Raw genomic sequence first — 15,340 nt, 5'->3', positions numbered from 1 at the left:
CACCATCACCACCACCTATCCTTAGAACTTTTGCCATCTCGTAGCAGTGAAACTCTGCACCCATTAAAGGACTCGCTGCTCCTTGCTCCTCAGCTCCTGACAACCATTCAAATTCTTTCTGTCTCTATACATTTTTCTACTCTAGGCACCTCGTATGAGTGGAATCAGGTAGTATTTGTCCTTTTATTATTTAGTATTATGTCTTTAAAATCCATCCATGCCGTGGCAAGTGCCAGACTTTCCTTCCTTTTTAAAAAAGGTTGAGGTTGAATGATATTCCATTGTATGTATATATATCACATTTTTTTCTATCCATTCAGCTGTTGATAGAGAAGTCTTTTTATATTATCAAATATTACATAGAAATCCCAGGTTAGTCTGACTATAAACATTGTACGTATAATGCAAACACCCCCTTTGCCTCTGTATGCAATGGGTTTACTTTTTCAAAGCCATTAAAAACAATATCCTAACAACATGCAAGATGATTTTCAAAACTGAAAAGGCCTGATAGGAATCGGACCATCTTAACACCTTTATTTTCACTTGTTCCATTTTCAGGTCCTTCTAGGCGGATATAATCTTTCAAAGTTGTGACTACAGCACAATGGAGAGCTCTGCCACATCACACACCTTGTTGCCTGCCTGCCAAACAGGGTTTTTGTTGCCACCTCTGAATGAGTGAAATGCCATTTTTTTTTTTCATGATTTCTCTTCTTTGCTTCTTTGACCATTTGGATTGTATTCCTCAGGACATTTTGATTGCAATTGAGAAAAACCCTGCTCAAATTAGCTTAAGCAAAAACAAACTCATGTGTGTATTTATGGGTGGTGATGGTGGAATTTACCGGCTTCTGCTGGAAAGACAGCAGGAGTAACTCACAGAAACCAGGGACTGAAAAAACCCAGCACCCTTCCTCTCTGCCCATCCTTGTGTGGCCCTCTCTCTGCTTTTCTTTGAAGATTAGCCTCTTTCTTTCCTACTGCAGGCAAGTCTTTCTCTGCAGACATGGAACATGGCCACTGGCAGCTCCACCTTTGAACAAGTGCAGTGGAACAAGCACCCAAAGAGCAATCCCAGAGAAGGGCTCTGATTGGCTCTCCCACTGGGCCAATCGTGTTGTTAGAATGACCACGAATTGTAATTGGCTAGGCCTGGTCACATGCCCATCTCCTGGGCTAGAGTGGCTGCAGGGCCTGTTGCTTTCAGATAAAGGGGTATAAGAAGTCCTGCTGAGAAGACAGAAAACAACCATTAACTCGCTATACAGAGTGCTGTTTTTCACCATGGCAACACTAGATAAACATCTTGGCACAACGAGCTCTTTCTTTGTTTCCACAATCACTTTGTGAGAAATCCCCAAGAATAGGATTACCTCTAGGGGGCTTGCCAGAAGCCATGTACCATGTTTGTGTGTTCATAGCTGATACCTTATTTGTGCAAAAACCCTAAGTGACAGGAGAGGAAAGAGGGACACAGAGAAGTTGAGTGACAGGTCCAGGGACATACGGTGGAGGAGGACAGGGGTGAATCCAGAGCCCAGACTCTCTGACTCCCATTCCAGTGCTTTTTCCCAACAACATCACAATCAAAGTGTAGATCAGTGCAGGGAGGGTTCAAGGCCAAGGACGTCTCTGGCCCATTAAGGGAGGGAGCTTCGTCTGCTGTCTACCCCTTGGAGGAGATGGGCCAGGCCCCTGGAGGAGAAGGGCTGGCGGCCTCTGCCTTCAGAGTCTGCTCGAGCTCTGATGGGGGAGGTCCCACCACTGGACCTGGCATCCTCCCAGTGGGCGCTCTCTGCACGCAGCTCCTCCAGGATGCTGTGAAGATGCCTCAGCGTGAGCAGGAGTCTCTGGTCTTGGACCTGCATCTCAGCCTAGGAGAGAGAAGGAATCTGTGAGGGGGGCAGCCGGAGTGCTGGAGTTCCCCAGAAAATCTGCTCCCATCACTGGCTCACGGGAGACAAGTCCACACCTCACAGAAGCCACATCCACCAAAGCCTCAGTTTCTTCATCAGTGAAATGGGAAGAGACTCTCCAGTCCGACTGAGATCCCAGTAGGACTTGGGGGGTGACTCCAGGACAGGAGGGAGAGCACAGAACTTTCATCCATGGTAGTTGTCGGTGTTACCGAACAAATCGGTAACACCAAACAAAAAATCTGCTGCATAAAGTAACTGACATGCTTTCCTGATGGTCAAGGGGGCCTTCTTGGCTGGGCTCCACATGGGACCCCTTAAGGAGTCATGTCAATTCCCTGTGATAGAGGTTCAAAACAGACTTGGCTGGAAAGTTTACAAGGCAGGAATCAGCAAGTGGAGACTCAAGGATTATCTCTTGGCAACACGTGGAGGGGGGTGTTTAGCCTTGGGAAGCTGTGCCTCAAATAGGCTCTCCCCCCACCTCCCTCATGCCACCACCCACCTGTCCTCCCTCCTCATGGATGGTAGAGAGGTATTTTTCAGGTAGAGCTCAGCTTGTGGGGTTCAGGTACCAAACAGTCTCAGTGTGGGTGCCCAGAATTTAGAGGAGCACATGGAGGGACTGCCACCCAGCCGGGATTCCCGAGGACTCTAAGAACTGCAGCTCCAGCTGCTGGAGTCCCCTGGGCCCTTGAGAAAGCCCTACTGGGTCGGCCCCTCCCATCAGGCTGAGGACCGGATTGGATCCCAGTTGATCTGTTGCCTGGCAACCAAGACAGGTCATTTTTGGACAATCCTACCTGTCCCTCCCCAGAAGTAGAAGCTCCCATAATTGGGATATAAATTTAGGGTGCCTCCTCGGGTTCCCAAAGCCACCTCCCTCTCTCCCTTGGATGGTGTCCCCACATAGTTTGGGACACCCCTCTATTTTGGGACATAGAGAAAACATCACAAGGAGATGCATAAGGCTTGGCTTCCTGAACAGCCACCAAGGGACAAAGTAACACAGCTTCTGAGTTCGGGAGAGTGAGTGCCGCACGGGGTGGACCTACGCCAACGGGAGATGGGTGACAGGGACAGGCTGTGCCGATACGCTTCCTGTTCTTCTCTCCCAAAGGATGCCGATCCTCCTTCAACCCCTCAGAGAATCCTGCAGTCAGGTAAACCAGCTGCTGAGAGGGCCACCGGGCCTCCTTCGGGCTCCCTCCTCAGCAGCAGCCAGCTTGGTAACCTACAGCATCTCCTGAAATAAGCTCTGGCCTTTGCCTCCGCTCCCTATCTCCCCCACTCTCGCCACTTCTGGGCTTGTACCTGCAAATAAATTGTTAATACCCCAATCTTTGTGCAAACCTCTGCTTTCTAGAGCACACAGGCTAAGACAGAGGGTGTACTTCATATCCGGCTGGGGCAGGATTGTGACAGCCAACGCAGATGTGCCAGGCAGACCCTAAATGAATCACACCGCCTCCCTCACCAAATTCTTACAATACCCCTCGTGGAGTTGCTACTATTGTTTTCCCCATTTTATGACAAGGAGACCGAAGTTCAAAGAGGTAAAGCCACTTGCTAGTGGCCACACAGCAGCAGAGCTGGGCGCGTACCGGGACTCAGTGTAATTCTAAATCCAGTCTGCACCCAGAGCCTCCTATGTAGGCCACGACCCACTTATCCCAGCACCTGAGGTGGCCATTGTGTGCGCTATGGCTGGTCCCGGAGGGGTGCCTGCAGGGCCTCCACCCCAGCTTAAAGCTCTGCCCCAGCCTAGGGGGCACCTGGGATGGGGAACCGGGGGACTTTGGAAGTTGTGGAGTGAAGGCGTCCAGTAAAAAGAAATGCGAAAGCTTACCAGCTCTTTTCTCAGCCACTCCAAGATCTGCCCAAGACTCGAGGTTGGCTCTTCTGCTGTTTTCATCTCAGTGTCCTTGGGAGAGACCTTGACACTGGCCTGGGATGGGCCCGAGGGACCTGTGACTTGAACAGTCTCCTACCTGCTTCAGGCTGAAAACGGAGTCTGGCCAAGTCACTGAGGATGGAGTTAATGAGAGCAGGAAGTGGCTCACTTGGAAAATGCAGATTTTTTTTTTTTTTTTTAAAGAGCTGAATCAGTGCTTGGAACAGAATAAGGAGGTGGGGGGAGGGAGGAGGGAGACCATTAAGGTAGGGGTGCCTCAGGGCCTGTGCATTCCAAAATTCAAATCTGATGCCAGGAGGATCACAGAAACGACAAAAGTAAATGATAAAGTTAATAATTATCATGAAAATAGATAAATGCTTTATATTATTTGTCTGTTTGTTTTAATGGCCACATCCCCGGCATATGGAAATTCCTGGGCCAGGGACTGAATCCAAGCCACAGCTGCAACCAATGCCACAGGTGTGGCAATGCCAGATCCTTTAACTCACCATGCCAGGCCGGGGATCCAACCCGCACCTCCATGGCAACCCAAGCCACTACAGTCAGATTCTTAACCCACTGCACCACAGCAGAACTCCGTCTAAATGCTTTATATGTATACAGATATACAAACTCTCATTTAGGGCAGATATCACATCTGTGTCCCCAGTCCCCTTCCTCCTCTCTCACCCATCTAAAAGGCTATAGATAAAGGGAAATGCTTGCATTCCAAGTACCCTTTCTTCTGGATTCCAGACTCCTCATTGCTAGCAAATGAGATCAAAGCAGAGATTCGCTGTTAGACCACTAGGAAAACTTTACCTACCTAAGAAGGAAACATGACAATGATGCTCCCCCTTTACTCTTAACGTTCTTCTCCTTCCTTCTGCCTTGAATGTGGATGTGATGCCTGGAGCTACAGTCACCATCTTGCAATCCTGAGACAAACGCCAAGAATATTGCAAAGGCGCCAAAATCACTCAGTCACAGAATCCCCAACAGTATCTGCCTTTTACATGAGACAAGAAACCCAATTTGTTTTTGTTTTCATTTTTTTGTTTCTTGGCTGTGTCCCTGGCTAGGGATCAAACCCATGCCACAGCAGTGACCTGAGCCACAGCAGTGACAATGCCAGATCCTTAACTGCTAGGCCACCAAGGAATGTCCAAGAAACCCAGTTTTTAACTAGGCAAACACAGTCTGTGTGTGTGTGTGTGTGTGTGTGTGTGTGTGTGTGTTTGCCATTTCTTGGGCCGCTCCCATGGCATAAGGAGGTTCCTAGGCTAGGGGCCTATTCGGAGCTGTAGCCACCGGCCTATGCCAGAGCCATAGCAACGCAGGATCTGAGCCATGTCTGCAACCTACACCACAGCTCACAGCAATGCTGGATCCTTAACCCACTGAGCGAGACCAGGGATCAAACCCGCAACCTCATGGTTCCTAGTCGGATTCGTTAACCACTGAGACACGATGGGGAATGCTGCAAATGTAAGGTGCTGCCAGGGCCCCATTCATGTCCCCCTGATGTTCCCCTTCTCCGTGGATGCCAAGGGCTTCCTACTGCAAAGCACATTTGATTCTGCTTCAGGTACACTCTTGACCTGTACAGAGGAGAGGCTGGAAGCACTGGCTAACAGGTGTTGGTGGATCAATACCTCCCCTCCTCTATTCTCAGGCAAGACAGTTCCAGTTACCTGCAGCAGCCAGGTGCTCAGCAAGGCACCTGCAGTGCATTGGAAGCCTTCCCTTCTGGGTCTCACGTCTCTGCTCCTCTATTGTGCTTCCTGGAAGCACCTCCCAAGTAAACGACTCACCCTCAAATTCTTGTCTTGGGTTTGCTTCTGGGGGAACTCAACCTAAGATGAGTCCTAGCCACATGTGCCCTGCACATATGAGTCAGGTGCACCTCCTTCTGAGCACATCTATCTTGGACACGAGTGTCCAGTATACAAGTATTCCAGCCCTTCTGCTCTGTACACAGGTACCCTCTGTACGTGTGTCCTATACACACCTGTCCCCTGTCCAACTACTCAGCCCTAGGTCCTTAGGTCAGGGAAGCGCAGCCCTGACCCTGATAATGTGGTGGTGTTTCTGGAAGTAGAATGGAACAGTGGAGAGACTGTTTCTTCTTCTTTTTTTTCTTAGGGCCGCACCTGCGGCATATGGAAGTTCCCAGGCTAGGGGTCAAATCAGAGCTATACCTGCCATCCTACGCCACAGCCACAGCAATGCAGGATCCGAGCTGCATCTGCGACCTACACCACAGCGCATGGCAACATCAGATCCTTAACCACTGAGCGAGGCCAGGGATCGAACCCACATCCTCATGGATCATAGTCGGGTTCGTTAACCACTGAGCCACGAAGGGAACTCCAGTGGGAAGAGCGTTTCGTGGTCCTAGCTAGCCTTGGGTGTGACTCTGAGGCAAGTTGCCTGATTGATTTGAGCCCTGTTTCCTCGCCAAGTTCCCAGCTGTCAGTGTGGGGGGACCAGGTGCAGCCCAGCCAGGGACCAGCACCCAGGAGATGCTCCATCAAGGCTTCTCCTCCTCCTCTCTTCCTGGGCCCACCTCTCCCAAGGGAATGGCCTTAAATGCAGTGCCTCCCTTGTACGCGGATGGGAGTAAACAAGGTCCCGGCCTCAGGGAGCTGCCAGGAGGAGGCTCTTGCTTTTGTAGACAATGGATTGGGAACCTGATTTCCCTCCTCTCTCCTTCCAGGACAGGGAAATATCTCAGCACCTAGGTTTTTCATTGCCAGAGACTGGGAGCTTCAGCCAAACCAGGTGGAGGGGAAGGGAATACCAGCAGGGCTGGCGGAAGACGTGCATGCAGGAGGGTGTGTGTGCGGATGCTCCCTCCTGGGCCTGGAGTGTGGCCACCAATTCATTTCCTCAGTCCCTAAACTGTCCCATTACTGTGATATCAGAGCCATTCCATAGAAGTGTCAAAGCTCCAAGAAAACCAGATGAGCTGGGCCGGTGCCAGAGGGTAAATACAAAACAAGTGAACAAACCAAGCACAGGTCTCAGCAAGCTGCTCGGAGGCTGCTGAGACAGAATGGGGCAGGGATAGCAGGCATGCAGCTGATCAGCCCATAGACTATCCCAGGTCCCCAAATCCATCTGGAATTGTTCTGGTTATACTTCTACTATCTTTCAGTGTGGCCACAGACCAATCTCTTCTCTCTTTGACCCTCAACTTTCCCAAATGTAAAAATGGAGGTATTAACAATTCAGGAGGAGTTCTCGTCACAGCTCAGTGGTAATGAACCGGACTAGTATCCATGAGGATGCGGTTTTGATCCCTGGCCTTGCTCAGTGGGTTAAGGATCCAGTGTTGCTGTGAGCTATGGTGTAGGTCCCAGATGCGGCTCAGATCCTGTGTTGCTGTGGCTGTGGTATAGGCCAGCACCTGCAGCTCTGATTAGACCCCTAGCCTGGGAACTTTCATATGCTGCAGGTGCTGCCCTTTTTAGAGAAAAAAACAAAACAAAAAAAACCTCAGGAATTTTGCATATGCTTTGAAGCTTATGATGGAACTAAGCACAGTGGTTATCAGCTCTGAGCTGGGGTCCGGATTTTAATCCCAGATCTGGGGTAAACCAGCTGCATGAACTACTGGGGTAAGCTGCTCTTGCCTCCATTTCTTTATCTAAAAATGGAGATAAAAATAGCACCCGCATGATAAGGTGGTTAATATGATGAGTTAATATTTGTAAAGCGGAGTTCCCGTCGTGGCGCAGTGGTTAACGAATCCGACTAGGAACCATGAGGTTGCGGGTTCGGTCCCTGCCCTTGCTCAGTGGGTTAACGATCCGGCATTGCTGTGAGCTGTGGTGTAGGTTGCAGACGCAGCTTGGATCCTGCGTTGCTGTGGCTCTGGTGTAGTCGGGTGGCTACAGCTCCGATTCGACCCCTAGCCTGGGAACCTCCTTATGCCGAGGGAGCAGCCCAAAGAAATAGCAAAAACACACACACACACAAAAAAAAAGTTTGTAAAGCACTTAGAATATTGCCCGGCATATGGAGAGGCCTATATACGTGTTTGTCAAATAAAATAAAAACACAAGCAATTCATTACTATTCCTTCATCCAGGAATACTTTTCCTTTCTCCCCTTTTCTTCAGTCTTGCCTGGGTTATTCTTTCTCATCACCTTCTTTGACACACTGAAGGCTACATCAGATTTTCTCACCTGAAACACAGGAGGTCAAATTGGACCCATATTTTTCTTTCTTTCTTTTTTTAAATTAAAATATGATTGATTTACCATATTGTGCCAGTTTCTGTTGTACAGCAAAGGGACTCAGTTATATATTCTTTTTTTACATTCTTTTCGATCATGGTCTATCCCAGGAGATTGGATAGAGTTCCCTGTGCTATACAGTAAGGCCTTGTTGTTTATTCATTCTAAATGTAATAGGTTGCATCTACTAACCCCAAACTCTCAGTCTGTCCCACGCTCTTGGCAACCACAAGTTTGTTCTCTACGTCTGTAAGTCTGTTTCTGTTCTATAGATAGGTTCAGCCGTGCCACATTTTAGATTCCACATACAAGTGATATCATATAGTATTTGTCTTTCTCTCTTGATTAACTTCACCTTGTATGAGAATCTCTAGTTGCATCCATGTTGCTGGAAATGACATTATTTTGTTCTTTTTAATGGCTGAGTAATATTTCATTGTGTATGTACATCACATCTCCTTAATCCATTCATCTATTGATAGACATTTAGGTTGTTTCCATGTCTTGGCTATTGCGAATAGTGTTGCTGTGAACATAGGGGTGCATGTATCTTTTTGAATTACAGTTTTGTCTGGATATATGCCCAGGAGTGGGATTGCTGGATCATATGATAATTTTATTTTTAATTTCCTTAGGAACTTCCATACTTTTTTCCATAGCAGTTGTGCCAACTTATATTCCCACCAAGAATGTTGGAGGGTTCCCTTTTCTCCACACCCACTCCAGCATTTATTTTTTGTAGACTTTTTAATGATGGCCCTTCTGACTGGTGTGAGATGCAGTTTTGATTTGCATTTTTCGAATAATTAGTGATTTTGAGCATCTTTTCATGTGCCTAGTGGCCCTCTGTATGTCTTCTTTGGAGACATGTCTATTTAGGTCTTCTGACCATTTTTCTATTGGGTTGTTTGTTTCTTTGTTGTTGAGTTGTAGGACCTGTATTTTTCAAACTTCAGCTACTCACACCTCCTTCTCAATTTTTACCTACCACTTCTACTTTGATTTACTTATATTTGTCTTTAAACGGATCATGTTATATAGGAATAATTCTTCTGAGTGACAGAAAGTTCTAAGTAATAGTAGCTTATGAAGAGTTTATTTCTCAGACTTCCTGCTGTGGTGCAGTGGGTTAAGAATCTGACTGCAGCGGCTTGTGGAGGTGTGAGTTTGATCCCGTGCCTGGTGCAGTGGGTTAAAGGATCCGGCATTTCAGGTTGCAGCTGCAGCTCGGATTCAACCCCAGCCCAGAAACTTCCATGTACAGCTCTCGCGGTCATTAAAAAAAAAAAAAAAAAAAAAAAAAAAAAAGGCAGAAAAAGGAGCTCCTGTCGCAGCGGTGCAATGGAAATGTATCTGACTAGCATCCATGAGGACGCAGATTCAGTCCCTGGCCTTGCTCAGTGGGTTAAGGATCTGGCTTTGCCATGAGCTGTGGTGTAGGTCACAGAGGTGGCTCAGATTTGGCGTTGCTGTGGCTGTGGTGTAGGCTGGCAGCTACAGCTCCAATTACACCCCTAGCCTGGGAACCTCCATATGCATCGAGTGTGGCCCTAAAAAAAAAGGCTTATTTCTCTCTCTCTTTTTTTGGCCATGCCCCACAGCATGCAGAAGTTCCCAAGATAGGGTTTGAAACATAGCCACAGCAGTGACACTCTCAGAGACTTAACCTGCTAGGCCACCAGGGAACTCCAAGAGTTTAGTTCTCTAACAACAACAAAAGTATGGAAAACTGTCCCAGACTGTGCTTCCATGGTCAGCTTGTACCCAGATACCTTTAATTTTGTTGTTCCCTCATCCTAACATGTTTCCAGCTCATGGGCCGAGGTGGCTGCTCCAGCTCCAGTCATCGGATCTGCATCCTGGAAGCAGAAATGACAAAAGGGGAGAAGGAGGGAGGGTATATCCCTTCCTTTAAGAACATTTAGGGGAGTTCCCGTCGTGGCGCAGTGGTTAACGAATCCGACTAGGAACCATGAGGTTGCGGGTTCGGTCCCTGCCCTTGCTCAGTGGGTTAACGATCCGGCATTGCTGTGAGCTGTGGTGTAGGTTGCAGACGCAGCTTGGATCCTGCGTTGCTGTGGCTCTGGTGTAGTCGGGTGGCTACAGCTCCGATTCGACCCCTAGCCCAGGAACCTCCATATGCCGCGGGAGCGGCCCAAGAAATAGCAAAAAGACGGAAAAAAAAAAAAAAAAAAGAACATTTAGGGCCTTTCCATCATGGCACAGTGGAAAGAATCCAACTAGGATCAGCAAGGATGTGGGTTCAATCCCTGGCCTCGCTCAGTGGGTTAAGGATCTGGCATTGCCATGAGCTGTGGTATAGGTTGCAGAGGCAGCTCAGATCTGTCATTGCTGTGGCTGTGGTGTAGGCCAGCAGCTGTAGCTCCGATTAGACACCTAGCCTGGGAAACTCCAGGGTGGTGGGTGAGGCCCTAAAAAGACCAAAAAAAAAAAAAAAGAAGAAGAACATTTAATACATTTTGCCCACACCTTCTCCTCTGATATTCTAATGGCTTATTGTCCACATGGTCGTACATAATTGGAAGGAAGGCTGGGACAGGGAATGTTGATTTTGAGTGCACTGTGCTAGCTTTTGATCAATGATTCTATCCCAGTGGAAGAAAAGGAGAGTGGATAGTGGAGGGAACCAGTAGAATATGTTGTTGCAACTTTACATAGACATATTTTTTCTTTCTTTTTTTCTTCTTCTTCTTCTTCTTCTTTTTTTTTTTTTTTTTTTGTCTTTTTAGAGCCACACACGCAGCATATGGAAGTTCCCAGGGTAGGGGTCAGATTGGAGCTGCAGCTGCCGATCTACACCACAGCCACAGCAACGAAGGATCCGAGCCATGTCTATGACCTACACCACAGCTCACAGTGACACCAGATCCATAACCCACTGAGCAAGGCCAGGGATCAAACCCAAATCCTCATGAATATTGGTTGGATTCGTTACCACTTAGCCACAATGGGAACTCCCTAGACATATTATTTTCTGCCCTACTATAAGTAATATTGACTATGATATCCTTAGTTTCATGATCTAGTTATCTATTTTGCTAAAACACATTAAAATAACATAAATGCCTAGCCATTAAAGTGAATCCAGATGTACACATGGGTGTGTGTGTGTATACTAATAGCACAGAGGGTGGGAGACTGTTACTGCCTCCAGGGACCCATGCCTCTCGATATTCATACACTTATGTGGACCCCTTTTCTTGACTCTGGGTGGGCCTACGGCCTGCACTAAAGCAGGAGAGTGCAGCAGAAGTGACACTGTGCCTGTTCCCTCAGCTTTAGAAAGCTCCCATAGCTTCTTTTGTACTCTGGGACAACTTGAGTGCCGTGTAAAAACTCTTGACTACCCTGAGACCAGCATTGTATGAGGAAGCCCAAGCTAGCCACCTGGAGAGACAGTGGAAGATCATAGAAAAGCCCATAGCCAGTTCCCAGCTGTTTGTACCATGTAGTGAAGAATTGAGCAATTCCTGCCAGGTCCAGCCCACATTGTGAAAGTGAACAAATAAATAATTTTCTTCTACGCTGATAAATTTTGGAGTGTTTTTTTTTTTCCTGCAGCAATAGAAAACCAAAACATGTTATCTATATAACATCAAAAATCATGTTATGTACCACTACCCTTTGGAAAATTCTGGATGAGGTGATATTCTAATATTCTATAAGAACATTCTCTTGGAGTTCCAATCATGGCTCAGTAGTTAACGAACCCGACTAGGATCCATGAGGACATGGGTTCGATCCTTGGCCTCACTCAGTGGGTTAATGATCCAGCGATGCTGTGAGCTGTGGTGCAGCTCACAGAGGCAGCTCAGATCCAGCATTGCCGTGGCTGTGGCGTAGGCTGGCGGCTGTAGCTCTGATTAGAACCCTAGCCTGGGAACCTCCATATGCCACAGGTGTGGCCCTAAACATACAGGAAAAAAAAAAAAAACCCTACATTCTCTCTCTTGCAGACCCACATTTCTCATAGACATATAACTGCTGCGAAGTTACTGAGGGCTTATCATATGCGAACATGACAATAACCTCCTGATGGTCTCTGTTTTCTCTCTTGTTCCCTAGCACCTGGGAGCAGCCAGAGGGAAAATGTTTTCAAAGTGCAAATCTGATCACGTCACTCTCCTGCTTATCACCCGTTACAAGGTCCACAAGGGGTCTTTGTAGGTTCAACTACACACTCAGACTCAACAGATGACCATAAGCCACACTTGGCAGTGACCTACTGTGACTGATATAAGACAGGGACCTCAGCTTGCTAGCGTGGCACATCAGGTGCTCCTCTCATCGGGAGCATCCTTGCTAAACATGTACCAGAGCAGGACAACACAGGTTCAAGGAGACGGGCAGGGGCACAGGAGCCATCCTGACTTAAAAGTTTCATGTTCCGTGGGAGCCAGTATCTTTGGACCTACCCAATTACATGAATCAGCATGCTCTCGAAGCCCCAAGGATGATTTCCAACCAGCTATTCATAGTTCCTCCCAGCCCAGAAGCAATTTACCAATCAGGAGTCTTTAAAAAAACTTTATGTTTTAGAAAAGCTTAGGAAGGGAGTACAAAGAGTTCCCACACACCCACACTCAATTTCTTTTATTATTAACACTGTACATTAATACGATATATTTTTTAAAATTAACGAACCAATATTGATACATTATTGTTAGTTAAAATCCATACTTTGTTCCAACTTGCTTAGTATTCACTTAACGTCTGCTTTTTCTGTCCCAGGATCCTATTCAAGATAATATCTTACATTTAGTCATTATGCCTCTCTGAGGCTCCTCTTGGCTGTGGCTTCCCTTGGTTTTGATGACCTTGACAGTTTTGAGGCATACTGGTCAGGTATTTTATAAAATGTCCCTTCCCTCAGTTGGGATTTGTCTGATCTTTATCATAGTTAGGCTGGGGTTATGGGTTTGGAGCGCAAGATCACAGAGGTAAAGTACCATTCTCATCGCATCGTAACAAGGGTACATGCTATCAACATAATCTGATGGTTGATGTTGACCTTGATCACCTGGCTGAGGAAATCAGGATTGTTAGTTTCTCACCTGTGAAGTGATTCTCTCCCCCTTCCCCAACTTCCTTACTGTTCTCTGTGGAAGGCACTAAGGTGAGCCCACAATTAAGAACTGGGGAGTAGGAGTTCTCGTCGTGGCTCAGTGGTTAGCGAACCTGACTAGCCTCCCTGAGGGTGCAGGTTGGATCCCTGGCCTCGCTCAGTGGGTTAAGGATCCTGCGTTGCCATGGCTGTGGTGTAGGCTGGCGGGTACGGCTCCAACTGGACCCCCAGCCTGGGAACCTCCATATGCCGTGAGTGTGATCCTAAAAAGACAACAAACAAACAAACAACCAAACAGTTGGAGAGTAGGAGTTCCTGTTGTGGCTCAGTGGTAATGAACCTGACTAGGATTCATGAGGATGCGGGTCCAATCCCCAGCCTCCAGTGGGTTAAGGATCTGGTGTTGTTGTGAGTTCTGGTGAAGGTCACAGACATGGCTCGGATCCCGTGTTGCTATGGCAGTGGTGTAGGCCGGCAGTTGTAGCTCTGATTAGACCCCTAGCCTGGGAACTTCCATATGTAAGTTCAGCCATAAAAAGCAAAAAAAAAAAAAAGAATTGGGGAGTAATATTCCCTTCCTTGAGGATGAAGTATCTACATATTTAGAATTCTCCATAGGAGGTTTATCTTTTCTCCCCATTTTCCCATTTATCATACTTTTATGTTACAACCTAATATTACTTTATATGTTGATCAAAATTTCCGAACTTTAGCCATTGGGAGCTCTTTTAGTTGGCTCCTTTGACACATCCCCATCATTGTGCGTTTGTGTGTTTTGATTGTTTGAGCACTTCCCTACTTTCTGGCACTCTAAGATGCTCCAGGCTCATCTTGTGTATTTCCTGCTCCAGTCCTACAATCATCCATTTCTCCCTGGTTCCTTTTATGAGAGAATGGTGTTAAAAACCAAGATCTGGGCCTTAGATGTGCTCGTTGCTATGCAGTATCATGCAGCCAGGTCCTCTGAGCTGGCAAAGAAAGGAAATACAGTGTATACTAACTTGTGTGTATATACATATGTCAATATCTACAATATGTCACAAATACGTAAAGTTCACACCAATAGCTCCAATTCTAATCCATTACCATATGGATCATTCTAGCCTCCTCCCTAGGGTCATTTTTATCATAGCAATGTTGCCTAGTAACATAGTGGACATATGTTTATCTGTTTCCAAGGAAACAGAGCTAGACAGTTAACCAAAGGTCAAATTCTCATGCAGAAGAGGAAAAGTTTTTGTTAACCCTTTATTCACACTGACCAATGGCTCTCTATTGCTCTGAGGATAAAGAACCATCTACTTGGCTTACAAGGACTGGCCGTGACCTGGCTCGCTGATAGTCCAGCCTCATCTCCCATGTTCTTTATTGAGCCCTTCACGGCAACCACCCTGGTCTCCATCAAGCCTCCCACTCGCCATACTCCCTTCTACCCCAGGGCCCTTGCCCATGCCATCCCTCCACTGGGCCTTTCTTCCTTGCTCTCTTTACCTGGCTGCCTCCTATGCATCTTTCCAGTCTCAGCTCAATCCTCACTTCTGCACGGGAGCCATCCCTGTCTCCCAGACTAGGTTAGCACCTTGTTGTGCCTTTGCTTTGTGGCAGTGTTACATTTATTTCTCCTTTCCTCGCACTAGAATACAAGCTTCTTCTGTGGAGGGAGGAAGTCTACATAATCAGCATATAATAGGAGTTCAATAAATATTTGCTCACTTTCTCCATTCTTCATTCACATAAGTATCTATCAAGGGTCTCCCATGTGTTGGCCTCTTTTCTAGTCAATACAGCAGGGAGGGGAGCAGGCAAAGCTTTTGCCTCTTGGCATTTTTATTTTAATGGTGGTGACAATAAACAAAGAAAGAAATACGCAAATGTCAGGAGGTGATAAATGCTATGGGGAAAAATTAAGAGTTCAAGAGTAAAGGGTGCCGGGCACTGCCAGTTTTAAAAGGATAGTGTGTCTCTGAGAAGGTGACATTTGAGCAAAGGCTCTGAGGCAGGACTGAGGGAAGGAACAGTGAGTGCCTCACAGGGAGTATCTCATCTAATCCCCGTAACCCTTACTAAGTCCATTTCACAGATGAGGAGACTGAGCTCTGAGAGGGGACCCTTTTGCACAAGGCTGCACACCTATGAACAGTGGATTTGCATGGGAGTCTGGCCCACAGCGAGCTTCCTCTTGAAGTCCCAAAC

General features: G+C 47.0%; 1 protein-coding gene across 1 annotated transcript; it reads right to left on the bottom strand.

Annotated features, from left to right (window-relative positions):
- Nucleotides 1-375: 375 nt before the first annotated feature.
- C3H20orf202 (chromosome 3 C20orf202 homolog) lies at nucleotides 376-3,881 on the bottom strand. Its single transcript, XM_047770344.1, has 2 exons — nucleotides 3,769-3,881; nucleotides 376-1,877 (listed from the first exon to the last, which is right to left on the bottom strand). The coding sequence occupies exons 1-2, from the start codon at nucleotides 3,832-3,834 to the stop codon at nucleotides 1,644-1,646; spliced, it is 300 nt and encodes a 99-aa protein (XP_047626300.1). The 5' UTR covers nucleotides 3,835-3,881; the 3' UTR covers nucleotides 376-1,643.
- Between the last annotated feature and the right edge of the window lie 11,459 nt (nucleotides 3,882-15,340).

The sequence above is a fragment of the Phacochoerus africanus genome, chromosome 3, assembly GCF_016906955.1.
Source record: "Phacochoerus africanus isolate WHEZ1 chromosome 3, ROS_Pafr_v1, whole genome shotgun sequence".
Classification (NCBI taxonomy): domain Eukaryota; kingdom Metazoa; phylum Chordata; class Mammalia; order Artiodactyla; family Suidae; genus Phacochoerus; species Phacochoerus africanus.
Note: the sequence above shows the minus strand (reverse complement) of the source record. Positions and strands in the feature narration are given on the sequence as shown.